The sequence below is a fragment of the Spermophilus citellus genome, assembly GCF_964194105.1.
Source record: "Spermophilus citellus genome assembly, chromosome: 12".
Classification (NCBI taxonomy): domain Eukaryota; kingdom Metazoa; phylum Chordata; class Mammalia; order Rodentia; family Sciuridae; genus Spermophilus; species Spermophilus citellus.
Window position 1 is genome coordinate 16,049,044 of NC_138198.1, and position 26,524 is coordinate 16,075,567.

General features: G+C 50.2%; 1 protein-coding gene across 2 annotated transcripts; it reads left to right on the forward strand.

The window, feature by feature from the left end:
* Positions 1-209: 209 nt before the first annotated feature.
* Positions 210-25,742, forward strand: CIDEA (cell death inducing DFFA like effector a). Of its 2 annotated transcripts, none has more exons than XM_081263066.1 (5): positions 210-362; positions 7,284-7,428; positions 8,318-8,464; positions 15,434-15,615; positions 24,698-25,742. In XM_081263066.1, the coding sequence occupies exons 1-5, from the start codon at positions 292-294 to the stop codon at positions 24,984-24,986; spliced, it is 834 nt and encodes a 277-aa protein (XP_081119192.1). In that variant the 5' UTR covers positions 210-291; the 3' UTR covers positions 24,987-25,742. The 2 variants fall into 2 exon arrangements, with proteins under 2 accessions (XP_081119192.1, XP_081119193.1); XM_081263067.1 differs by lacking the exon at positions 24,698-25,742 and adding an exon at positions 18,610-19,060 and having other exon boundaries at positions 219-362.
* Positions 25,743-26,524: the final 782 nt, after the last annotated feature.

Consider the following 26,524-nt stretch of genomic DNA (forward strand, 5'->3'; position numbering starts at 1 on the left):
CGAGGCCACCGCAGACTTGATGAGCTGAAAGCCCAAAGCCAAGGGCCCAGGAGGGCCGGGGCCAGGCGTGGCTCGGGGGCGTGGCTCGGGGCGGGACGGGGCGGGGCCGCGGCAGCGCTTAAAGAGGCGGGTCGGGCGAAACTGGTGAGGACTTCGCCATGGAGACCGCTCGGGACTACGCGGGAACCCTGATCAGGCGAGTGCCACACGCCCTTGCGCCCCGCGTTCCCGCGCCTCCTTTCCTCCTGCTTCCCTGAGTTCCCCGAAGCCGCTATCCCTCGCCTTGACCCAATGGCCCCGATGATGCCCACAGGCCCGAGCCGTCCCGGGTCTCCTCCTCCAGCTGGCTCAGCGGGTGCCAGGTATGACTCCCGAGGTGCGCGGGCGTCCACGGATCAGGTGACTGTGGGGAGTGCGGGAGTTGTTGCACCCATGGGTGCAAACGAGGTTCGGGTCCCAGGAGCCCCGGGCGACAACTCCACGGTGCGCTGGCACAGGGCTCCTTAGGGCCCTGGCCTCCTCCGGCAGAGCTCTCCCAGGTGTGCGAGGTCCCGTTTGCGGGAGGCGTTCCTCCCACTCCGGCTTGAAGGTGCAGCCAACACTTTTTCTCTGTTGGGTTTATCTTCTTGTCCTGATAGAACAATCCAATCCTAGCCGTCGCAGTGGCGGTGTTTCTTTAAAGATCATCCAAATATTTGAAAAATGGAGAAACCCCTGAGCGCTTTAAAACATAGGTTTTTTATTGGTGACAGATGCCATTGTGTATCTTAAGGGTGTGGAGGGAGACATGGAGGGTGGAAAAGAGGGAGATCTGGTTACAGGGACCATCCAGGAGCTTGGGGAGCTGCACAAATGCTCAGGGTTAGAAGCAGCTGTCAAAATGGAAAGGTGGCCTCTCTGGCTGGCATCTGATGTCTGTCACACAACTTGTCCTAGGGGTAGGACTCCAGGAAGATGAGAAAGACTCTTCCTCTATCTCCACCAACACTTTTTTTTTTTTTTAAAGAAACAAGTTTATTCTTTAATGTACAGCAAGTTCTTCATTTCTAGCTGTAGGGAATCCCAGGGTCTGGGAGTGGAATCAGGATCACCCAGGTCTTGGGCACACAGCTCACCTTTGCCAGAGTTTGACACCTGTGGCCCTCCCCAGACACCTTCTATTTTAGCTCCTGGAGTTTCTTACTTTTGTTTCTGCTTGAAGGCTTGACCTTCCTCGCTCATCTCCTTGGCCCGCTTCTTGGGCAGTGTCAGGACTTCTTTTCACCTTCACAGTGGGACCTAGAACCTGCCTTCACCATGACACTTTGTTGTTGTTGTTGTTACTGGGTATTGAACTCAGGGACACTCTACCACTGAGCTCTATTTTTAATTTTGAGACAGGATCCCCCTAATTTGTTGAGGCTGGTCTCAACCTCCCACTCCCTGGGATTAGAAGGGTGGGCCAAGGCACGTGGCTTGATAAAACACTTTTAAGCACAAAGATAAGGCCTTGTTTCTTTCCTGATTTTCTTCAAGCTCTGCCCACCCCACAGTCCCATCCCTAGGAGGAAAGGACTGAATAGTTTGAAGTACAAACATCTCTTCAGCCTCCTCAGGAGCACTGAGGAATGAGTAGGTGGCTGAGGGTTCAAGGTGGCCAGAGTGCACCGATCTATCCGGGTTTGCCTCAGAGTGGGAGGAATTAAGAATTAGGTTAAACCTGCATCTGAATATTAACAACATTTAAGGAAATCCAGGATGTACCTGTGGAAAGTCTCTGTGGGGTCAAGTGTGAGGCTTGCTGAAGACATATTGGTAATCAAAACACAATGAGCCAGGCAAGGTGGCGTACATCTGTAATCCCAGTGACTTGGGAAGCTCAGGCAGGAGGATAGCGGGTTCAAGGACAGCCTCAACAATTTAGTGAGACCCTGTTTCAAAATAAAAAGGGCTGGGATGTGGCTCAGTGAGTTATAGGGTGAGTATAAACTGTTTTTGTAGGGTTTTTTGTTTGTTTGTTGGCACCAGGAATTAAATTCAGGGGTACTCGAACACTGAGCCACATCCCCAGTGCTACTTTGTATTTTATTTAGAGACAGGGTCTCACTGAATTGCTTGGTGCCTCACAGTTGCTGAGGCTGGCTTTGAACTGGTGATCTTCCTGCCTCAGCCTCCCCAGCTTCTGGGATTACAGGCATGCAATACCACACCTGGGTTGTTTTTGTTTGTTGTTTTTTTTTTTTTTGGAAAGGTATAGGCTTGAAATTCTTTGGAATCTATCTGATTCAAACTAAACTGGAAGAAAGCAATCTGTAACACTTGTTGAAGGGCAGATAACTTCTATTTCCCCACCCTTCTTTAAAATTCTGTCTAGGCTAAACAGCCAAAACCAAGGCTGTATTTGTTAATTATGGTCTTCCTAGATTTCTGCCTCCTGCCAGTGATCCTTGATTTAAACTGCCTGGTGCAGCATGCTGTAACTGTCATTTATTAGTAAATAACTGCTTTTTCTAGGGAAGTAACTTAATCAATGCACACATTTTTTTTTTTTTTTTTTTTTTTTTTTTTTTTTTTTTACAAATAAGGTACTTATAGAGCTGGGGATGTAGCTCAGTGATAGAGCACTGGCCTAGCAAGTAGAAGGCCCTGGGTTGGATCCCCAGGACTGCAAAAAGAAAAAAAGATACTTCTCAGTAATTGCAAGGTCCCTGGCTGTCATTAGTCTGCTGATCAGCTGTAGTTGTTGCAGGCCTCACTGTGCGGAAAGGGGCTGAGGTCTCTGAGCCAAGCTTTGGACAACAGAGGTCTTCACCAGGTCACGCCAGATCCTGAGCTTGTTATGAAGCTGACACATACCATACTTTACTCAGAACAGCTGCTACTGTGACTATTTAGAACATCTTCAGTGTCCACAGGCCCTGGGTTCCACCCCCAGAACTGCAAAAAGAAAAAACAAGAAAGTTAGACCTCTTGCCCTCTGCAAGGAACTCTAGAATTCATACAGCCGCTGCTAGTTCAGTAAGCACATTACCCAGTCTTCCTAGTGATGTTAATAAAGCATTAAGTTTTCTCCAAGCAAATCTCACAGCAGAGAGCTGGCACCTAAATTCTTATTTAGTAATATTTCAAGGTGCTCAGGCCTCCATTGCCCTGTCTTAAATACCCCTGTAACACCAAGGATTGGGGTAGTTTGGTAAGAACATGTCCTTGAGCCAGGGTGAGTCCATGGGAAGGAGCTGGGCAGGCGTGTTCCGATCTGTGCGTGATCTGAGCCTAGCGAGCCTGGTGGCAGCTCACCATCCTGACACTTGCTCCACTGCCACTAGCGCCTTGGACACTGTCCCCAGGGCACACAGACACCTCCCAGGAGCTGTCTGAGCCCTGTCTGTCTTCCCTGTGTGAGTGCACTGGCCCTCACCGCTTCCCTCCTTGGTTGGCATCCCTGCTCACCCCTGCAGTCCTGTTGGCTCCGTCTGGTCTGTTCTCCCGTGTGGGTCCTTCCTCTCCACATAACCCTGAGATGTGGTGTTGCCCCAATCACATTGCATCCCAAGTGATCCTGGGTGACATCTTACCCAGCTTGGGCTGCTCCCTTATCACAAGGGACACCAAATACAGGCAGCCCTCCACACCCACCAGTGGGTGCCACATCCTAAGGTCTAATGACAGAAAAAAAGTATTTTAATAATTGCATCTGGGAGCTGGGGCTGTAGCTCAGTGGTGAAGCGCTTGACTCACACTTATGAGGCCCTGGGATCGATCCTCAGCATCACATAAAAATACTTAAAATAAAGATATTGTGTCCAACTACAACTAAAAATGGTATTTAAAATTGCATCTGGACTGAACATGCACAGATTTCCTTGTAATTATCCCTTAAACATTGCAGGATAACAAATATCAACATAGAATTCACAGTGTATTAGGCATGATAAGTGATCTAGAGATGATTTAAGGTGTAATCAAAGGATGGGCAGCTATGGTGTCCTTTCATACAAAGGACTTGGGTATCCTTAGATTTTGGTCTTTGTGGACCTAGATCAACCCATGAGGATACTGTGGGACAACTGTATTTTTCTCCTATGCACACCTTGACCTGGGCCCTCCTTCCCCGGCACCTTCAGAGGGAGGCCAGCACACAGCGTGGCACATGAAAAAAGCTTAGACCAGGGGCAGGCCTGCCTTGCTGGAGTCCACAAACATCTTCTGTCACTCTGTGTCTCGTCACTGAATGTCACATTTTTATAAGTTGGCGACTCCCTGCTTCCATCAGGGAAAATGCAGGCTTCCTTCTGCCCCTCACCCAGGAGATGGGCCTTCATTCAGTTTTGAAGAGCTTTCCACGAAGCCTGACTTCTGTTACCCTCTTGATTTCCCCGAAACAACCTATTTCCTGAAATGGTTTCCTTATTATTTTTTCTTTTCCCTTGAGACGACCTGTTACTTATTTTCCCTTGTGTAAGCTGTTTCCCCCCCTGGTTCCTGGGACTGTCAGGAGCCGCTCTCCCAGGAACCAGGGAGTGGCTGTTCTCATGGTGGTGGGCAGACGCAGGATTCCCATTGTCCTGTGTCTTGGTTTTTGGTGGCACTGGGATTGAGCCTGGGCTTCATCTAGTGGGCAGCAGCACTTTAGCATAGTCGGGGCTGGACCTAGAGCTCCATTCTGTGTTTGCTGCTCTGACCTCGACCTCCTTACCTGGTAGCCCGAGCCTCCGAGTCGTGGTTAGGTTGAGGACAAAGCCAGGTTCTGAGGGAAGGGTGAGGGGGTCATCCCCTTGGCCAGCTCCCTAGGTCACCCGAGACGAGGAAGTGTCCTGTTGGATCAGCAGCTGTGTCTCCTGCATTGCATTGCGTAACAGACACCCATGCAACTCCTCCAAATTGAGGTGAGAGGCCGAGGGCCAGGCCCTGCTGCCCCGGTGTGGGCGCCTGCTCATGGGTCATCCTGATGAGGGCACCGGTCCAGGAGCCCTGACGGGCACTTTCCTGTTGGCTTTGCTCTCTGGACACATTGTACAGCCACTTTACCTGGAAGGAAAGGGAGTTGCGGGTACAAAGCAGAAACACTGGTGTACCCTAGAGCAGGTCTGCCAGCGGCTCCCTGGACTGGCCGGGAGCTGGAGCTCAGGATGTGCTGTGACAAGACCTACCCCCCCGCCCCCACCAAAGAGGAAAGAAGCTTGGCTGTGGACAGAGGAGGCACCCTGTCCTGTCTGTCCCTTTCCCTTATTATCCAGGTGCCCTGGAAGCTACTCTGATCCTCAGTTTTCTCATCTGTGAGATGGGATGACCCTTTCCTTCTATGGGCATGGTGATAACTAGGGTGTTGCTGGCCATAGCAAGTACACAGGGGCAAGTAGTTACGAGGACTGTGGCACTGGCTGAGTACGCTCAGAACAAACACTACCCTCCTGACTCCAGAAGGCCAATTTGTTGGCAAGACACAGAGATAAGGACAAACTCACACTATTATGGAGAACCTCCTGAAGGGGCTGATGGGGCTCCGTGCAGGAACTCAACCTGGCAGTTTCTGAGAGTCGGTTTATTACCATACGCTGGGTTTTCACCCACAAAGTCCTCGGTAGGTCATCAGCAGAGCTTCAAGTCAGACAACCTGTGATTTAAAGCGTGTGTTCTTAGCACTAAGTTAGGCATCATAGGAAATATGAAAAAGAAGCCTTTGTCTATGAGCAATGCCAATCTAGCCCAGGAAATAAGCATGGGTACCATGTAAAGTGCTACCTTATAGGTGACGAGCGTTGGCAGCCAGTGCAGGTATCCCAGGATTTGGGCCTCAGAGAGTTAATCTAGGCAAATTTGTAAGGGTTAGGAAGCAGCAAAGTGGTCACTTTATATCATCTACAATATTGTCCTAAAAATAAAGCCTGTATTTTGTTTTTCCAAATGTACCCAGATGAGTGTTTGTCCAAATATCTAGCCACTATTTGATCACCCAAAGTGGGTGGGCAGGGCTAGGGATGTGGCTCAAGCGGTAGCGCGCTCGCCTGGCATGCATGCGGCCCAGGTTCGATCTTCAGCACTACGTACAAAGATGTTGTATCCGCCAAAAACTAAAAAAATAAATATTTAAAAAATTCTCTCTCTCTCCCTCCCTCTCCTCTCTCAAAAAAAAAAAAAAAGTGGGTGGACACAGCTGGGACACTGATGGACACTGATGCTGGAGCCCAGGGCTGTGACTCAGTGCAGACATACTGGCCACCTGCAGGACCCTGGGCTGCATCCCAGCTCAGCAGCCCCCAGACACCTAAAGCCAGTGACAGAGAAGAATCACGCTGCATGTGTGGCATGGAAGAGCTTTAGTCTAGCTTAGTGTTGGGCACATAGTTTTAATTCTTTGGAAAGTGTGGTGCTTACTCCAGAGTGTCATGTGACACAGGGCCTGAAGATCTTTCCTTCTTGTTCTTCCAAAGAAAGTTATGATTGTGGCTGTGCTGTTCTTGGTTTATCCTAAGTTAACTTCAAAAACTTGGTCGATTGCTACAGTGACTGATATCTGTATCTTAAACATTTCTGGTATAGTCTTAATATGCAAACATGTGACTGTGTGTGTGTGTGTGTGTGTGTGTGTGCGCACACGCTTAATCCTCTAACTCTGCTTAATTACTTTGGCTGCTAGGAATTGTTTTGTTGGATTTTTTTTTAGCTCTGAAATCCATTCATATTTGTTAAATGTAATTTTCTTTTTAATTTGATGGCCTTAACATGCTTCTTAAGCCATTACCTCATAGACTTTCAACATTCTGGAAAAATAGGAATAAAGATGAAAATTTTTTAATTTGACATATTACTTGTTTCTTCCTTGGAGATGTATGTGTAATTTTTAGTAACTTGCAACCATTGAATTTCTTTCTTTTTTTTAATATTTATTTTTTAGTTGTAGTTGGACACAATATCTTTTTATTATTATTATTTTTTTGTGGTGTTGGGGATTGAACCCAGGGCCTCACCTGTGCTAGGTGAGCTCTCTACTACTGAGCCCCAGCCCCAGCCCAAATTTCTTTCTTTTAGTTGCAAATACTACAAGTGCATTTTCTATATGTACTTCAAACCTCTACTAAAGCCAGTTGTAGTGGTACATGTCTGTATCCCCAGCTACTCAGGAGGCTGAGGCAGGAGGATCACAAATTGGAGGCCAGCCTGAGCAGCTTAGTGAGGGCTTATCTCAAGATACAAAGGACTGAGGATGCAGCTCAGTGGTAGAGTACCACTGGGTTCAACCCCCAGTGCACACACATACACACAAAGCAATGTCAAAATTGTTTTCTTTTCGTCTCCACTTTCAGGCCCCTGACATTTATGGGATCACAGACCAAGAAGGTCCTGCTAACGCCCCTCATGCACCCAGCTCGCCCTTTCCGGGTCTCCAACCATGACCGAAGCAGCCGGCGTGGGGTGATGGCCAGCAGCCTAAAGGAGCTCATCAGCAAGGTATCATGCGCCATAGCCACTCATGCCAGTCCAGAGAGGTACCCTCGACCAGCTTGGGGCCAAGGACATGGTGCCACACAATGCCAAGACAGAAAGGTTGAGAAAGACCTCCTGTCCAGCTTGGCAGTCCCTCTCAGCCTCGAGAGTCTGAGGGAGCTGTTTCTAAGTGGGTAGGGCAGGTCCAGATCGTCAGACGGGCGATTACTGTCTCTGCACCAGGAAAGGTGAGGACACAGAAACTCAGAAGCTGCTGCGTTGACAAAGCGGCCTTGTTTCTTTGACAAGGGAGAATCCAGGAACTCGGGGAGTCTGGGTTTAGGTATAAGAGCTCCAAGTAAGGAAGAATCCCAGACTCCCAGCAAGTGTACCTCTAAGATGCCCGTGAGATGTTAAAGGAGCAGCTTCCAAAGCAAGGTTTAGCCCTCGGGCCACCTGGGGCTACAGCTCTCAGACTTCACACATGCTCTGCCTGTCCATCCGAATATCACTAGGTGGCCATTGATCATACACTTTCAGTGTGATCGCTTATCCTGTGTCTCTTAGGAAGATGGTACCATTTAAATCTTAATCTCTTTCTCAAAACAAAGACTGACTCATGGACCTCAGTCAATGCGTCTCTTTGCCATTACAATTTTATCTAAGCCAGGCCTGTGGACAGGGGCATGTGACTATGGTGCGAGCTACTCCGGAGGCTGAAGTAGGGGGATTGTCTGAGCCAAGGAGTTTGGGGCCAACCTGGGAACACAGCCAGCCCTGTGTTCCCATCTCAAGAAAAATCACTTTATTCAAATCAGCCAACTCTTCTGAAAACTATGACATCACAAATGTCATTGGGTGGTCCACTGGGAATGTCCACTTCATGCCGTTTCTCTACCTCGCTGCCACCTAGACTCTGGATGCCCTGGTCATCACGGCTGGGCTGGTCACGCTGGTGCTGGAGGAGGATGGCACGGTGGTGGACTCGGAGGAGTTCTTCCAAACCCTGGGAGACAACACACACTTCATGATCTTGGAGAAAGGACAGAAGTGGACGCAGGTAAGCCGTGACCCTGTGGTCTGGACAGCTCCAGTGGGCTTGCCCCTGCCCTGGCTCTAACTTGCACTCCTTTTGATGTGCTGGGTTCTGTCTGCTAAGTCTGCCCTCAAAGGGTTCCTATGTGCCCCTGGGAAACTTGGGTTCGGTATTTAATTTTAAAATGTAATTCCAAGGAACAGGCTTTGGCCAGTGAATAGCTACAGACCCTTCTAAAGCAACAGATGTGACCTGGTGATTGTGGATGGCCTAGTCCCCGGAAAGCCAGACACACTGACACAGCCAACCAAATGTCACAGTATCCATGATGATTGCTTTATAAAAAGGGAGGTTTGACTGGGAGGCCAAGTTCATGACTTATTAGCCTCATTCCTCTGGAAAAATGGAGGGGCAAACCTGCTTCCATCACCAGCCAGAGGGCAAAGAGAGCAGAGAGGAGCAGGTCTCAAGTCCCCCTCAAGGGCACACCCCGGTGACCTAAGGGCCTCTTCCAAGGCCCCACCACCTCAATAGCGCCACCCTGAGGACCAAATATTTAACATAAGGGCCTTTGGGAGCCAATCAAGGTCCAAACTATAGCAGTACAGATAGAGAGATTCGGCAAAGTGAGCCACAAATGAAGCCTTTTATTTCTGGAAGCATCATAAATCGTATATCTCAAGAACAATAAAATAGAAAGCAAAATATTAAAACATCTTCAAAATATTAAAACATCTAACTGACCTTCAAAAGGAGAAATAAAGGGGCTGGGGCTGTAGCTCAACGGTAGAGCACTTGTCTTGCATGTGTGTTGAGGCACTGGGTTCCATCCTCAGCACATAAAAATAAATGAAGCTATTGTGTCCACCTACAACTAAAAAATATATTTAAAAAAAAAAAGAGAAATAAAGCTGGGCATAGTCACCGGCACCCATGGTCCCAGCACTTGGAAAGCTGAGCAGGGGGGTCACTTGAGCCCAGGAGTTCAAGGCCAGCTTGGGCAACAGAGCAAACCCTGTCTCAAAACAAAAAACAAAAACAAAAAAAACTCAGAGGCCAACATGTTTGTGGGAGCCAGAATCCAGAGAAGACAGAAACCACTGCAGCTGGTCCCCCTAGGACACCCCCTCCCGCCGTGGGCCTCCCCACGGGGATCAGGCGCTTTAGTTTCAACAGATGCTGGGAGGACAGAAGAGAAAGACTGGGACTGACGAGAGGTGAGGTGTGGATGGCCACTTGAAGCAGGGCGTCGTGAGGGTCTCTCCTGACCATCTGTGGCCTCATGTTGCCCTCCTAAGTGTTTAGGCCCTGCTGGTTCTGACCACTCCAGCCAAGAGCTGGGAGGAGGCCCAGATGGCCAGAGCTTAGTCACCGGATCGTCTTTATGCAGCCAGTCCCTCCTGAGCCCCAGTGCAGGTTCCCAAGGTAACCGGCGGGAACAAATGGAAGGAAGGTTGACCCAGGCTGAAGAAGCCTCCATTCCTGAGGTTCTAGCAAGGGGAGCTCACCACTCAAGCACAAAGCACAGGACAGGGCACTGTGCATCCACATGGGCGAGGCTTCCCTAGCATGCTGGGCTGTGGGCCCCTTCCCCGGCACCGCAGGGAAAAAATGAGCAGAAATGATGAAGTCAGAACTACCAAGACCTCAAAGCTGCATCCCTAACATACAAAGTATAACATTGTGTATTTAAAACTCTCCTTCAGGTGCTGGGGCTGTGGCTCAGTGGTAGAGTGCTCGCCTAGCATGTTCAAGATGCTGGGTTCAATCCTCAGCACTACATAAAAACAAATAAATAAAATAAACGTATTGTGTCCAATTACAACTAAAAACAGTATTTAAAAAATAAAATAAAACTCTCCACCAGACCCAGTGGTGCACATCTGTAATCTCAGTGACTTGGGAGGCTGAAGGAGGAGGATCACAAGTTAGAGGCCAGACTGGACAACTCAGCAAGACCCTGTCTCAAAAAGAACTAGGGATGTAGCTCAGTGGTTGGTAAAACTTCCTTGAGTTGAATCCCCAGTAACACACAAAAAAGAAATAAAAGTAAAACTTTCCAAAACAGTTAAAAGATAACCCAAAGTAACAAAGAATAAAAGGTAATCAGAAAAGACCAGGCACAATGGTGCATCCCTATGATTCCAGCTACCTGGGAAGCTGAGGCAGGAGAATCATAAGTTCAAGGCCAGCCACAGCAACTTAGAGAGACCCTGCCTCAAAATAAAAAATAAAAAGGGCTGGGATGTGGCTCAGTGGTTAAGCACCCCAGGTTCAGTCCCCAGTACTGCAAAAAACAGAAAGAAACATATTGTTTTAGAGCCACTATAAAGGAAATAAAACAACATGCCACAAAGAGCGGAGGAGGTGTTGTTAACAAGACCCAACAGAGGACGATGATTCAGCAAATGTGAGGAACTCACGTAAAACAATTGTGCAAACAACCAACCATCCAGTTGCACCACTGTAAGGTCATACTGCCAACTTTGGTACTAGACTGTTAAATTTTTTTCCCATTTTTTAAGATATGGGCAGCAAGTGCTCCTATACTGCCACCCAGCGGTGTTACAAAGAATTTGCCTTGATCCCATAGAGGGGAGGCTCCATCCAGGACGCAGGAACTCTATCCCTAGACGTGTGCCCCAAGACTGGTCCCACACATCAGTAGACCCATGCATAAGTGCACCCATGTCACCAGTGGATGACAGTAAGCATTGGAAGCAGGTCACCTGTCTATCACAGGAGAATGGAGATGCGCGCGCACGCACACACACACACACACACACACCTAGCAGTGTATCCCTGGGTAAATACACATAAATAAGCTGTTACACGTTTATTGAAAGAAATGGCCTTCAGCCATGCTATGGGGCTAGGAGTCACTCAGAGCACCTGCCTAGCATGCACCAGGCCCAGGGCACAAAACAAAAACTGAAAATCTGTTCAGTACAGCTGTAGGCATCCTAGAATATCCCTCAACAATTCTGAGTGAAGAAGACCCAAGGAAAAGTACATTTAAAAAGTCACCCTCAAACCTCTTTTGACTTCAGGGTCCTCTGTGTTCTTAAAAATCAATGAGGATCCCAAATAGCTTTAGTTGGCTTATGTCAGTACAGTAAATAGACATCTGTCAATTAGCGGTTTTCATCTGATTTTTTTTTTTAAAGAGAGTGAGAGAGAGAGAGAGAGAATTTTTTAATATTTATTTTTAAATTTTCGGCAGGCACAACATCTTTGTATGTGGTGCTGAGGATCGAACCCGGGCTGCACGCATGCCAGACAAGTGCGCTACCGCTTGAGCCACATCCCCAGCCCTCACCTGATTTTTTTGTCCCCCCCAGGACTGGGAATTGAACCCAGGGGCACACACACCAGTAATCACAGCAGCTAGGGAGGCTGAGGCAGGAGGATTGCAAGTTCAAAGCCAGCCTCCGAAATTTAGTGAGACCCCCCCCAAGCAACTTAGTGAGACTTTGTCTCTAAATAAAATATTAAAAAGGGCTAAACCTGCAGCTTAGTGGTTAAGTGCTTCTGGGTTCAATCCCTGGTAATAAAAAATTTAAAAAGGAAGGAGTAAAAATTAAAGAAATTAAAAATATATATTAATTCATTAAAATAATAACCCAATATAGGTTAACTTAAGCCACTTTTGTTTTTTGGTACTGGGAACAGAACTCAAGGGTATTCAACCCCTTAGCCACATCTCCAACTCTTTTTTTATTTTTTATTTTGTGACAGATTCTCATTAAGTTGTTTAAAGTCTTGTTAAATTGCTGAGGCTGGCCTTGAATTTGCAATCTTCCTGCCTCATTCTCCCTAGCTTCTGGGATTACAGGCGTGTCCCACTGAGCTTGGCTAGTCATGTGTTTTTATGAAAAGTTGACTATTTTCCAAACAAAATGAGAAGTGAAACTTTTTGTTTATAAATCTCTTTAATGCCTGGCTTAATAGAAGACAGCTAAATACTCGAGTCCACTTTTGTATTCAATTTGTTGCAATGTATGGTTTGGATGGAAGTCTGGCCTGACACTGATATGTAGTTGGAAGAGGGAGCAGGTTTTTAACAGATTTTTCATAGCATTTAGGATATTCTCTGACACTGCACCAGAACTCACCAAGTGGTGGTTTCAGACAGGCTAGTTACAGTGTGGAGTCTCCTCTGTGGCACTGAGTCCGTCCGTCTTCCCTGCACTTTGAGAAGCTCCTTCTCCCAGGGATTATTTTGTAACACCATGCATTGGTCATTTAGAAAACATTGATTTGGGCTGGGCACAATGGTGCACACCGATAATCCCAGCTACTCAGGAGGCTGTGGCAGGAGGATCACGAGTTTGAGGCCAGCCTGGGCAATTCAGTGAGACCCTGTCTCAAAATTTTAAAAAATATATATTTTTGTTGTTAAAGTGCCGCAGTCTGGCTGGGCACAAATAACCGGGAGCTCACGAGCCACTTGTAGGTTCAAACAGGAACTACTTTATTGCCCGAACCCAAAGGGAACTCTCTAGAACTCCACGGAAACTCCGCGAGAACCAACGGGAACTCAGTGGGAACTCCGCGAGAACTGAAAAGTAGCGGGCACCCGAGGTAGCAGGAGCCGCATTATTGCCGGAGAGCAGAGGTTTACATACACAACTGAATACACAGCTTGCCTCAATTCGGCATCATCCAGTTACAGCAATCAGTCATTATCTTAATAATTATACACAACCCAACTCAATTATCATCATCTTAATGGCTCGACACTCCTTCCGGCAAAATGCCAGGCGCCATCCTGATCTGGCCGTGGCTCTCAACATTAAAGGGCTGAGGACATAGTTCAGTGGTAGAGTACCCCTGGGCATAATCCCCAGTACATTTGGGGCTATCCATGTAGTGCTGTGGAGAATACAGGTTTAGTATGCACAATTCCCAGCACCAAAAAAGGAAAAAGTACTGGTTGATTGAGCTGTGCAGTTTTCCCAGCGTGCAGCGGGAACCTTACTCCTGTGAGAACAAACGGGCCTAATTGCATCACTGGTTTGACTGTGAAAATAGCTTTGCCCACTCATTCCCCTGAAAGGGTCTCAGGAGTGACCTCAGGGTGTTTCTATGCTACACTTAAAACCTATGCGTTAATCCATCCATATAATTTAAAATATGCAAAGTTAGCGGCATGATGCCTGAGACGCACAAAAACATACAGGACAGACAGGGAAAGGCAGCCTACTCAGACAGCGGGCCTCCCAGGGCCACGTTTTTTTTGTTTTGCTTAGGTCTTCTATTCTTGTTTTTACTACATGGTCCGTACACAATTGTGTGTGTGCGTGTGGCGTGTTGGGTGACCTTCTAGGAGACCATCTTGGGCTGTAAAACTCTTCCTGCCTTCCCTGGAGGGGTGTGGCAGCCAGATGGACGGCCTCCACATGTCACTCCCAGCTCTAGAACCCAAGGCAAAGGGGCTCGGTAGAGGTCTTGCGGTGGGGAAGAGGTTGTCCTGGCCACCCCAGCGAGGCCAGTGTCAGCTTCAGGGTCCTTTTTAGGAGAGGCAGAGGAGGGACGGGGATCCGGCCACAGCTGAGGAGACTGGACAGGCGGGGAACCCGGCCTCTGGCAGCCTTCCTGCCTCCCCACAGCCTCCAGGACGAGCCGGCCCTGCTCACTCACAGGGGCTTCCGTCCTCCAGAGCCACAGGCCTTGAGTGTGCAGCTTAATCCCTGCTTCTCTGGTGACTGATCTTGACAATGGGAAGGTGTGTGTGTTTGTAAAGGAGACACGGGTTGCCTGTGCAGGGCTGGGAAAGGTGACGTATCTAGGGTCCTGCAGTGGTGGCCCAGGAAGCCACTGAGTTCCCAGGCACAGACCCTGGGGATGTGGGCGTGTCCCATCAAGGGCAGCTGAAGGCCTGTGGAGCCCTCTGGGGATGGCACCAGGACACTCCCCGCAGAGCCTCCTCTCCGGCCTGCAGGGTGGATGTGGCTCCTCACTGCCATCACTCCTACCTGCCTGTCAGGGTTTGGTGAACCAGATGAGGACCTCCAGCAAGCAGTGGCTGCCAGGTGTCCCCTCCTTGGCCTCTGGGCCTCAGGACCCTGAAGGAAGAGGAAGGCTCAAATTGTTTCTTTCTGCCCTGACCATCAGTGGGTCCTAGAAACCACGTGCCCAAGTTGGGCCGTGTGAGTCAGTTCTGTGTGCACCTTTCGGTTTGAGACCAACACGAGAGGAAGACATCTGGGGAGTTGATAACAGCTTCCAGAAGTCAGAAAGGAATCCAAGGCCATAAGCTGTGGCAGGAGGATAGGTTAGCACCAGTTTAAAACAGTATTCGCTGAGTGGGCACAGGGGCACACACCTGTAACCCAGGAAACCAGGAAGCCCAGGCAGGAGGATCGAGGGTTTGAGGCTAGCCTCAGCAACTCAGCAAGGCCCTAAGCAACTTAGCAAGATACGGTCTCAAAAAATAAAAAGGGTTGGGGATGTGGCTTAGTGGTTAAGCACACCTGGGTTCAATTTACAGTACCAAAAAATAACCATAATAACAATAGTAATAACACTACTCCCAGATGAGGAGTAATTCGTTCTACCCCCAAAGGGCAGCTGGGCCTCTTGTGCTTTGAACATAGACGTCAACCAGAATCTCATCCCTTAGGTGTGGGACAGGGTGAAGGGAACAAGATGAATGACTGCAGCAAGAACATTCTGGAAGCTTTTAGTGGGATTTGTTTTCACCATCCCTGTAGCCACAGCAGCTCTGCACACAGTGCAGCAGGTCTGGCCGTCCAGGTCCTCCCAAGGCCCTGCCCTGAGAGTGAAGGGAAAGTCCGTGGTTACGCGGGTGTGAGCGCAGTTGAAGTCGGGCTGCTGGTTGCTGAGAGAGACTTGGTTAGCTCAGGTGGTGACGGGTTTGAATGACCTTCAGGAGAGTCCACGAAGAGCACAGAAGGGAACACAGACCAGACCCGTGGAGTTGGAGCGTCACAGGGGGGAAGGCCCCTCACACCCCTCTTTGTCCTGTAGGGTGCTAAGTACGGCCCAGTCGGCAGGCAGCCGAAGAAGTCAGGAATCGCCAGAGTCACCTTCGACCTGTACAAACTGAACCCCAAGGACTTCCTGGGCTGCCTCAATGTGAAGGCCACCATGTATGAGATGTACTCGGTGTCCTACGACATCCGCTGCACAGGACTCAAAGCCATGCTGAGGTAGGACGGGGTCGACCTGCACATACTGGGATCCCTGGGGGCCCATCCTTGCCTGCCTCTCTGTGCTCTGCCTGCTGTCCCTCTGCTGTCCCAGGTGTCCCCAGCCTGCTCCTCTGTGCTCTGCCTGCTGTCCCTCTGCTGTCCCAGGTGTCCCCAGCCTGCTCCTCTGTGCTCTGTCCTGCTGTCCCTCTGCTGTCCCAGGTGTCCCCTGCCCTCGGTCCATTTGGAGCACATTTACATCCAAGCCAGACTTGCTTCACAAAACACAAAATCAACCCAGAACAGATTTTTCTCCCTCCAAAGACCATAACCCACATGCCCCATCATCCTATGTAGGGGGCACCTGGAAGTCTATAGAATTTTGTAGAACACCTACAAAGCCACTGTTCCTGTTGCTTTTGCACCTGAGACAAGGCGGCTCATCCTCAGGGAGCCCCTGACGGGGAGGCTGCTCACTGCCTGGTGACTGGGAAGTAAGGACTGGGAGAGGTGCCCTGAGGGGCACTCCAGTGACCTCACCTCCTCCACCCTGCCTCCCATGGTTCCTCAATAGCATCGTGGGGAAATCATGCCTTTAGCATGTGGGCTTCAGGGGACCCTCATCCAAACTGTATTGTGTATGTTCAGAGGGAGCCTCAGAGTGGGTCCTCGAATGAGAGGGACATCTACAATACCTCCTGAGTAAGCAGCTTTGTGACCTTTCACAGGTTACTTAACTTCTCTGAGCTTCCACCTCATCATCTTTAAAATAAGAAGATCTTTAGGATCACACAGGCTCAAGTACAGCCACCTGTGCTCTTGTAGAAATACACCATGATCTTGTGAAAAACTGAGTCCTGGCCAGGTGCGGAAGCCTGTCATCCCAGTGACTGGGGAGGCCGAGGCAGGAGGATCACGCGTTCAAGGCCAGCCTTTGCAACTTAGTGAGGTCCTATCTAAAAAAAATAAAATATTAAAAGGGCTGGGGATGTGGCTCAGTGGTGGAGCACCCCTGAGCTCAACCCCAGTACCACAGAAGAAAAAGAACAAAGGAAGAAAGAAAATAGAAACCTCCATCACTGCTCAGCCTGTGGAGGGCGAGCCAGGGGAGGCTGAGCAGTGGCTGAAGGTCTGGGGGGTTGGAGTCTCTGCTGGGCCTTCCCTGCTCTCTGCACTCCCCGGGCAGGCCTGCTGTGGCCCTCTGAGGACCCAGGTTCCCTCTCTGTCCTGTCGCTGCAGGACAGCTCTGATCTGCCTTGAGCACTGGGCCAGCAGAGGGGCTTGAGACTCCACCTGCTCCCCTCACCCTGGCCCCTGCGCGAGGCTCCCTGTGACCCATCAGCGGCCGACCCCCAGGCTGTGTCCCTCAGTAGTGGTGGTGAGATCTTGGCTCCCAGGAGAGATGGGAGCAAGTGGGTGTTTGGATTTTTAAGGTGGGAGAATTACAACTCGGAAAACATGATGGAGAAAATGAGCCTCGCCCAAACCCCACCTCGAGTGACAAATTCATCTCCTTGTTGCTTTTTTTTTTTCCTTTTATAACTGGGGCACTCTACCATTGAGTGACACTCCCAGCCCTTTTTTTTTGAGACAGTCTCACAAATTTGCTGAGGCTGGCCTTGAACTTGCCATCCTCGTCCTCAGCCTCCTGAGTCACTGGGATCACTGGCCACCACGTTCTCCTCTATGGTAATTCTTGTCTTCTGATAGCTCTTAGGGCACCACAAGCAGCCACAGCTCACCAAAGCCTTCATGTCAGAGGCATCACCTCCCAGGGGTAGTGGGCTCTCGAGCTCAGGTTTGGGGAACCCATTCCCAGGGGACAGATTCAGCCATGGCCAACCTGCTGCCATTTTGTGAGGTGATAGAATTTTAAAAACTGGATAAAGTCCTTTCTAGTTTGGGACCAGGAAGAGAATAGGAACTCCACTTATGTTTTTTCTTTCCTTCTTTCTCTCTCTCTCTCTTTCTCTTTTCTCTCTTTCTCTTTCTCTTTTTCTTTCTCTCTTTCTCTTTTTCTCTTTCTTTCTCTCTTTCTCTTTCTCTTTCTCTTTCTCTCTTTCTTTCTCTTTCTCTTTCTTTCTCTCTTTCTTTCTCTCTTTCTTTTTCTCTTTCTCTCTCTCTTCCTTTCTCTTTCTCTTTTCTCTCTTTCTTTCTCTTTCTCTCTCTTTCTCTCTTTTTCTCTCTCTCTTTCTCCTTTTCTCTCTTTCTTTCTCTCTTTCTCTTTCTCTCTTTTTCTCTCTTTCTCTCTCTCTTTCTCTCACTGTCTCTCTCTTTTTCTCTTTCTCTTTTTCTCTCTTTCTTTCTCTTTCTTTCTTTCTTTCTCTTTCTTTTTCTCTCTCTTTTCCTTTCTCTTTCTCCTTTTCTCTTTTTCTCTCTTTCTCCCTTTCTCTTTCTCTTTTCTCTCTTTCTCTCTCTTTCTCTTTCTTTATCTTTCTCTCTCTTTCTCTCTTTTTCTCTCTCTCTTTCTCCTTTTCTCTCTTTCTTTCTCTCTTTCTCTCTCTTTCTTTCTCTTTCTTTCTCTTTCTCTCTCTTTTTCTTTCTTTCTCTTTCTCTTTCTCTCGCTCTCTTTCTCTTTCTTTCTCTCTTTCTTTCTTTCTTTCTCTCTCTTTCTCTTTTTCTCTCTCTCTTTCTCCTTTTCTCTTTTCTCTCTTTCTCTCCTTCCTTCCTTCCTTCCTTCCTTCCTTCCTTCCTTCCTTCCTTCCCTCCCTCCCTTAGAAGCCAGAGCAGGGCCATGTCTGTCCTCCCAGTAGCTAAGGGACAGCCTGTATAGATGAGTTGTGGCAGGTCCTAGCCCACTCAAGATACCGGTGGCAGAGCCACAAATCCCGTGTCCTGAGACTCCCTCTTGTCCTTCCTTCCCCTACATCTGACCCGAGGGAGTTCAGCAAGGCCCCACCTCCTCCACGGCTGCTGGGACAGCCCGGGAGCCTGGAAGTGGCCACTGGCCGGCAGTGCTGTCAGCTCCTCAGGGGAGGCCCCGCGCCCGACGTGTTGCATCTTGCTCTGTTGCAGGAGTCTTCTGCGGTTCCTGTCCTACACCGCCCAGGTGATGGGACAGTTCCTCATCTATGCAGGCACTTACATGCTCCGAGTCCTGGGAGACACAGAAGAGCAGTCTTCTCCTAAGTTACCCACCAGGGGCTGGTTCATGAACAGATAGACACCGCCACTGGGGCCCGGCCAGCCTCTGGACCCAAACATGCCCTTCCAATGACAGACTTTCCAAGATGCTCTTGTGTTATTTGCCACATGTGCCTGTGCTGCTGGCCACTGCTGCTTGGGAGTGACACAGGGAAAGGGAAAGCTCAACACACCTGGTCTGGGGTGTGCAGCAGGACACCCTGGATGGAGGTGGGAGGGGCCCGTGGCCCAGGAAGGGACAGGGGGGTGTCTGGAAGCACGTGTGTGCAGCAGACCCCTGGGGGCCTCGCCTGCTGCAGTAAACCCATCACACACAGGGACATTCAGTATGTGGAGTGGTTACTAAAAGTCCCCAGGGGAGTGAACGGCCAGGGCCTCGGGGAGTGGGTTCAAAGCTTGAGCCTCTGACTGGAGTCCTTTAAGCAGCACTTCCAGAAACAAAGGAAACTCAGAAACAAACAAAACTGCTGGACACCTACCCTGGGTGCCTGGCGCTGCGCTGTTCCGGGGCAGGACACTTGGTGGCCAGGCAACGCTCTGCCTCGTGCTGCCCAGGGCCAGGGAGCAGCACAGCTGGACACAGGCACCTGAGGACCTTGTGGGGATCAGCTCTCCCTCCCCTGGTCCCTCTTTCCTTCCGGTTGGCTCCATCTTCTGGTGCACCTTCCTCCGTGGAAGCTGGGTGTCGATGGGGCCCTGCCCAGGAAGCTCCAGGCTGCACCTCACCCCACCTAGCAATCCAAGCAGAAGGAAATGGGGTGCTATTCTTGGGGAAAAAAGAGGCGCAGATCCCTGGAGACAAATCTATGCCTCTTAAGGTTGGTGGAGTTGGGTGCAAAGGTGCATGCCTGTACTCCCAGGTGCTTGGGAGGCCGAAGCAGAAGGATCGCAAGTTCAAGGCTTCCTGGGCCACTTAGTGAACCCTTGTCTCAAAATAAAAACTAAAAAGGGCTGGGGTATAGCTCAGTGCAGAGCACCTCTGGGTTAGATTTGTGAGGGGGAGATCTGTGACTTTCCTATAAAGAAAAGTCCAAGGCCATTTTCCTTTCCTGGCTGCCAGCTCTGGCACAATGAACACCACCAAAGGTGCCTGAAACCCAAGAAGCAAAGAGCCCCATCCCCACGTCCCTGCTGCCCAGACTTCCTGCCACCCCCTGCACCTGCACTGTGTCCTTGGAGAAGCAGCCAGGAACCCACAAGGGGGTTCAGGGGGCTTCTTCCTCATCCTCCTGGAGGGGCAGCCCAGCCCCCACTTCCTGTGTCCTGCTGGAGGCAGTGGGAGGGCAGGTGTTGCAGATGCAATCCCTGTGCTGTCCCCTTTCAAACCTATGAAGAGCAGCTCATTGAGCCTCCCTAGGTGGCCCTGTGATGTCCCTGAGCAGGGACAGGAGCCCCTGCCTGTGGAGGAGGGCTTCCTCACCCTGCCCCTCCGGCTCTCGCTGGCGTCACTTCTCAAAGATTCCGCCCTTCTGAGAAGTGACTGCCTGCTTTCCAAAAAAGGAGCTTTCCTCCAGTGCCTGATCCTGAGTCAGCCCCTGGGCCTTCCTGTTCCTCCCTGAGTCCCCACAGCGGGGAAGCCAGGGGCTGGGCGAAGGCGGGAGAGAAGGAGCTGGGGGATCTGGGGACCCTTGTGCTGCTGGGGCTTCTGAGGAGCCACAGCCTGCCTTCCTCTGGCTGCAGAGGCTGTGGTTTCCTGAGATGACCCAGATGAGTCTCAGAGGCTGCAGACCGGAGGGGAAGCTGAGGGGCTCCAGGCATGTCCCCACCATGTGATCAGCAGGACAGATTCAAGGAGCTTTCTGCCCGAGCAGAGCACATCAGGGAGACAGAGTGAACTGGTCTAGAAGCTATCACCTGGTCAAAGCCAGGCTCTGGAGCAAATGGTCCCGCTGCAGAGTGTGGTCCCTGCCCAAGTCTCTCAGGTCTGTACAACTAGGGTGAGACCAGGGGGTCCAGAATGCTGGATACAGAAAGGTAGAGTATGAGTGTGGCCTCTGGCCAGCCGAGCCCTCTTGGTCAACCGGGTTCTGTGGTTCTGTGCTTTACTGGCCCTACAGGAGGCGTCTGTCCCCACCAGGCCACCTCAGGGACACTCTATGGCCTTTCCAGACCCAGGATCCCAGAGCTGGGATTCTGTTTCCTGTAAGTTCTTCCTCCTCACGCAGCCAGACCTGTCCTCTCTTCCCTCCAGAGCTGCCGCTGTAGGGGTCCGGCCTGGCCCTGGGGACACTGGTCCTCCGTGTGAGCTCCCACAGGGTCCAGCACACCTGGGATCTGCTTGCACTGTGGGGGCTGTACCCACGCAGGGGCCTCCCATGTGGCTCTGCTCATCTTGTGTCACTAAACCGCACGGAGAAAACTCTGGCAGCATCCCTCTCCTTTCTGTCACCCCCTCTGGGACCCCCCTTGCCTGCCAGTTCCCTTCAGTTCTTTGCGCTGGTTCTGTCTTTGGAACTACCTTCAGATGCACACATGCACACACCCTGGGACCAGGAAGACACTGCTCAGTGTCCCTCCCTCCTAAGGCCCTCCAGCTTGTGCAGCCAAGTTGAGCCTCGGTCCCTGCCCTGTGGTATTGTGTGCGTGACAGTCGAGGTCCAGCTGCAGGTCTGATTGGCAGGGCACAGCTTTACATGCCAGGTTCTCTGCGCTGAGTGGTCTCCCTGCCTCACACCCTGGGACCTCTCAGGCCAGCATTCTGGGGGCTCAAGTACAGAGGCTCTGAGGGACACTGTTTGACCCTCAGGACTCCCCTTTGTACCCCTGACCATGTTCTTTGGAGGCCAGTCTGTGAGGGTCCCTGCCACATCCTCCTCACCCCACGGGGTCAGAGTCAGGTCCTCCCTGTTCTGCCAGAGGGGACACATCCAGGCACAAGGCCCTGTGCAATTGATATGATAAGAAATGCATATTTGGGCTGGGGATGTGGCTCAAGCGGTAGCGCGCTCATCTGGCATGTGTGCGGCCCGGGTTCGATCCTCAGCACCACATACCAACAAAGATGTTGTGTCCGCCGAAAACTGAAAAATAAATATTAAAAAAATTCTCTTTATCTCTCCCTCTCTCTCTCACTCTCTCTTTATTTTTTTTATTTTTATTTTTTTAAAGAGAGAGGAGAGAGAGAGAATTTTCATATTTATTTTTTAGTTATTGGCGGACACAACATCTTTGTTGGTATGTGGTGCTGAGGATCGAACCCGGGCCGCACGCATGCCAGGCGAGCGCGCTACCGCTTGAGCCACATCCCCAGCCCCTCTCACTCTCTCTTTAAAAACTAAAATAAAATAAAACAATTATTTAAAAAAATGCATATTTGATCTCTGCCCTGTCCTGACCCAGAGAGCTTCTGAACCTTATGGGCAGTGGCTCTAGGAGAATCTTTTGCACTGGTGTTTGGCTTTGGCCTAGGCTCCTGACACAGCTTGGGTTTCCCTGAGTGATAGGAGCATCTTCTGTTCTAGAGGGGACGCTGAGTGGCTCCGTGACAGCCTCAGGGTGGGGCTCAGCCCACCTCTGATGAGAGGGTTGGGGTGCTCAGCCCTGCCCCCAGCCCCAGGAAGAGGAGGGGGCTGAAGGGTGAGTTCACCCCTCTGGCCAGTGAGGGATAAACCAGGCCTAAGTAGAGAAGCCCCCCAAGCCCCAGAAGCACAGGGCCTGGTGGCACCTAGGCTGGCTCCTAGCTTGGTGGTTGTGAGCTTTGCTGCCCTGGATGTGGGCATGGCTGTGTCCCTGTAGCACAGCGACTTTAACTCTTCAGGATAAAACAGCAAAATGGGCTGGCCGCATCCTCTTCCTTCCACGTTTGTCCTCTCCTGCCCCAGCCTACTAGACAGTACTACCCACATCCAGAGCAGGTCTCCCTGCTCAGTTTTCTGTCCCACACGCCTGTCACCTCTGGAAACACCCTACAGACACCCCAGAAGTGTGTGGCACTAACTTTCTGGGCAGCTCTCAGTCCAATGAGTCAGCAATCAAGAGTCACCATCACACATGCCTAGGCACAGTACTCAGGTTTTGTTTTTGTTTTTTGTTTTTGGCACTGGGGATTGAACCCAGGGGTGCTTAACCACTGAGCCACATCCCCAGCCCTTTTTGTATTTTATTTAGAGACACGACCTCACTGAGTTGCTTAGAGCCTCACTAATTTGCTGAGGCTGGCTTTGAACTTATGATCCTTCTGCCTCAGTCTCTAGAGCCACTGGGATCACAGGCCTGTGCCACCATGCCCAGCGGCTCAATATTTAATCAAACATCAGTGTCAGTGTTGCTGAGAAAGTCTCCTTTGGATGTGATTAACACCTAGTCAGTGGACTCTTGAGTGAAGTAGGTGGCTCTCCAGGGTACGGCTGGGTCTCATCCAATCAGCTGAAGGTCTTAAGAGAGAAGACTCACCTCCCCACAGAGAAATCCCACCAGAAGACAGCCTGCAGGCCTGAGCTGCAGCCTCAGCACTTCCCTGGTCCCCGACCTGCTGGCCAGCCCTGCAGACTTCAGTCTGCAGCTCCCATGTTACAGATGATTTCTTCATGTACCCTCCGTGTGCACCCCTGGGTTCTGCTGGCCAGAGAACCCGTCTGAGCCATGCTATGCCAGTCACGGACTGCCAGCTGCACCTCAGCTCCCCAGTCTTCAAGGGGGGGACCCTGCACCCAACCCCGGCTCAGGACCAGGAGCTGACTCTTCCAAAGCCACTCCATCTTTGCTGAGGGGACTCAGGCGCTCCCTCCTCCGGCAGCCCTTCCCAGCTTAGCACCCAGCCAAGGGGAGCTGACGGGAATCAGGACACCAGGAAGCCTGGGCTGGCAGCAGGGAGCCTGTGCCCACCACATAGAGGCTGTGGCCTCGCAGTGCCAGCCCTGGGCTATGCTGTAGATTGGCTCTGGACTGTCCCAGAAAGGCAGGAGTCTTGAAGAGTCTTGAAGAAGCTCAGAGATGGGCTTATGGAGGGGGACAGGGAGGAGTGGAAACTGTCTGCAGGAGGTGGGGCCAGAGAGAGGACCTCCGCTGGGGTTTGGCCTGGAAGGGTGTCTTGTGCTTGCCCCCCCCCACCTTGCCTTCCTGGCCACCAGGAACAGGAAGGACCCTCCACTCCATGGGCTCCATGCTGAGACCTGCCGCCTCACCACAGGCCCAGAGCAACAGGGCCAAGCAACCACAGACCAAAGCCTCCAAAACCATAAGCCAAGGTAAATCTCCCCCCTTTAAGTGGATTTTCTCAGGTTTTTTTTTTTTTTTTTTTTTTTTTTGTCATAGTGACTGAAAGCTAACTAATACCGCTTCTCGTCATGGTCATGATCCCTCAGAAGGCGACATGGCAAGACCATTAAGGTGGGCTGTCCTTTGAGCCACATACCAACACTGGTCTCAGGATTATAGTAAGATCTACAAACAAAATAAAAGTCCACAAGTTGCTTCAACTTGTTTCTTTACCTAATTCACCAGGATTCACTCCAAATTGTAATTTGCTTTAGAAAAAAAAAATCACCTCTCTCCTCAAAGAATAAAATGTGGCAAGTGAGGGCACTGGGATGTCACCTCAGCAGAGTCAGAGGCTAAGGTGTGCTCAGCAGAGACGCTGAGTGGTCAGGACCCTGGTGGTCTGCAGCTGTTGGCCTGCACACTCAGGAGTGAGCCTTGTAAAGGAGGCTCATTCCACTTGGGCACAGATTTGCTAGTTGTTTTTTTTTTAAAGTCAAATGTCTAGATTCCTGAAACTTCCATTCATTTGAGTAATAGAAAGAAATCCTCTCTATTCCCCAGGTGGCACCTTTAATGCGGGGTCACACTGGCTGCGGCCTCTCACCACCACAGGGCTGCAGCCTTGGCATTCTTGGCCACATGGGCCAGTGTGCAGAATCCTCTCATGGGACTGAGCACGGGCTCTCCTCTACAGCACCCTGAACAGACCCTACCCCTAAATGGAATGCTCCTTGCGAGACATGTTTTTATCTCCTTGCAGCCCACCGGCACTGTGCGGGGAAATGCTGAAGATGAGCTCTCCACAGGAGCGAAGGGCACACACCCACAGGCTGCCAGGTCCTGCCCACCCTGGATTGATAAGGAAGCAGACTGAGCAGGCCCTGAGGGTCATCAGGACAGGCTCTGGGATCTGCCACAGCCTGGCAGCAGTGGAGAAGAACACCCTCTTTCCTGGACTTCAAGAACCATTCTCTGTAGACCTGGCTGAGGCTGTCCCTGGGCCCTCAGCCAGGCCTGTGGAGGGTCGGGGTCTAAATTGCCTTATTTAAATTGCCACTGGTCGGATTCCATCTCTTGGGTCCCCTTCTTCCTCCGGGAGAAGTCTTTTCTGCTGTCCTTTTCTGCCTCTACTTTCCACTCTGACCTTGCCTCGGCATGCTTCTCTGGTGTTACTCTTCAACCTTGGGGAAGCAAGGACTCCTCACCGGTCAACAGCGGTAACATATTGGAGGTCCCACCAAGATTCTACACCGAGACCACCCATCACTCAAATGGCCCTCCAGCCTATTCTCAATCGGACTTCTATCATGGACCACTCGATAGACCCGATTTTTAAAGGGGGACTCCAAACTGCTTGCCCAACATCATCCCCTTTCAGCCTGAAGAAGCCAGAACGATCTTTGCCCCCTTTCCTTACAGCAGTAAAAATTTCCCAAATTAGAGGGGGGAACGAAGACAGATTTAAAGTTAGGTAGTCAGTGTCGTTAGGTAAATCGGGTCTAATATCGAGTAAGATCCAAAATGGAGGCCATGTTAAGAATGAATTCTGGGAAAAGCAGAACAACTCTTGGAATGTTAATGAATTCCCAGAAAAGCCCAAGGCCCAGAGTCCATCCCAAAGAAATGTTAATGAAAATTACTTCTTTGCCCCACCTGTGCCCCACTCTTCGGGCCTTCCCACCTACATTCCATCACTGAAAGAACTATAAAAAGGGGAGACAACTGCACTTCACAGATTCCATCTCTTGGGTCCCCTTCTTCCTCCAGGAGAAGTCTTTTCTGCTGTCCTTTAATAAAGCCTCTACTTTCCACTCTGAAAAATAAATAAATAAATATAAATTGCCACTGGATAATGCAACAAAAATATATAAATCTGGAATTTCTCAGAAACATGTTACTTACTACCAGATGTCCCCTGAGGAGCACCTGAACACCTGATGGGCCAGGGTGACCAGCTGGGCCTCCAGGGCAGTTGTCAGGGCCAACTCACCCCCAGAGTGGCAGGAAGGATACCATCAGGCTTTGCAGAGTCACTCTCAGGACCTTGAGCAGGAGGGAGGGTGGCTCAGTGACAGAGTCCTCTCAGCAGGTTCATGGCAGGCTCCATTCCCAGCAGGACAAGAAGAAAAAAAGTGAATCTCAGCAGTGGGGTGGGGGGGTGCTGCTGAGGAACAAGGATCGCGCGTTCAAAGCCAGCCTTAGCAACCGAGGGAGGCCCTAAGCAATTTAGTGAGAAGCTGTCTCAAAATTAAAAAATTTGGGGCTGGGGTGGTGGCTCAGTGGTAGACTGCTCGCCTAGCATGCATGAGGCACTGGGTTAGATCCTCGGCACTACATAAAAACAAACTAATGTATCCACCTATAAAACTAAAGATACATAAGTAAATATTTTTTAAAAAATTAAAAACTTAAGAAGGGGATGCAGTTTGGTGGTTGAGAGCCACTGGGCTCAATACCTGGTACCAAAAAAAAAAAAAAAAAAACAAAGAAAGAAAGAAAAAGAAATTACATTATACTTTTATTGATTAAAATATTAGTTTATTTCCTGTGTTATTTCTTGACTTTTTTTTTGAGTTCTCGTTACTGA

Bases quoted from the DNA above. Each gene is read 5' to 3' on its own strand.
- CIDEA (XM_081263066.1), top strand. From the start codon at position 292: ATGGCCCCGATGATGCCCACAGGCCCGAGCCGTCCCGGGTCTCCTCCT. The intron at 363-7,283 runs GTATGACTCCCG...CTCCACTTTCAG, and splicing joins GCTGGCTCAGCGGGTGCCAG to GCCCCTGACATTTATGGGAT. The intron at 8,465-15,433 runs GTAAGCCGTGAC...TTTGTCCTGTAG, and splicing joins AAGGACAGAAGTGGACGCAG to GGTGCTAAGTACGGCCCAGT.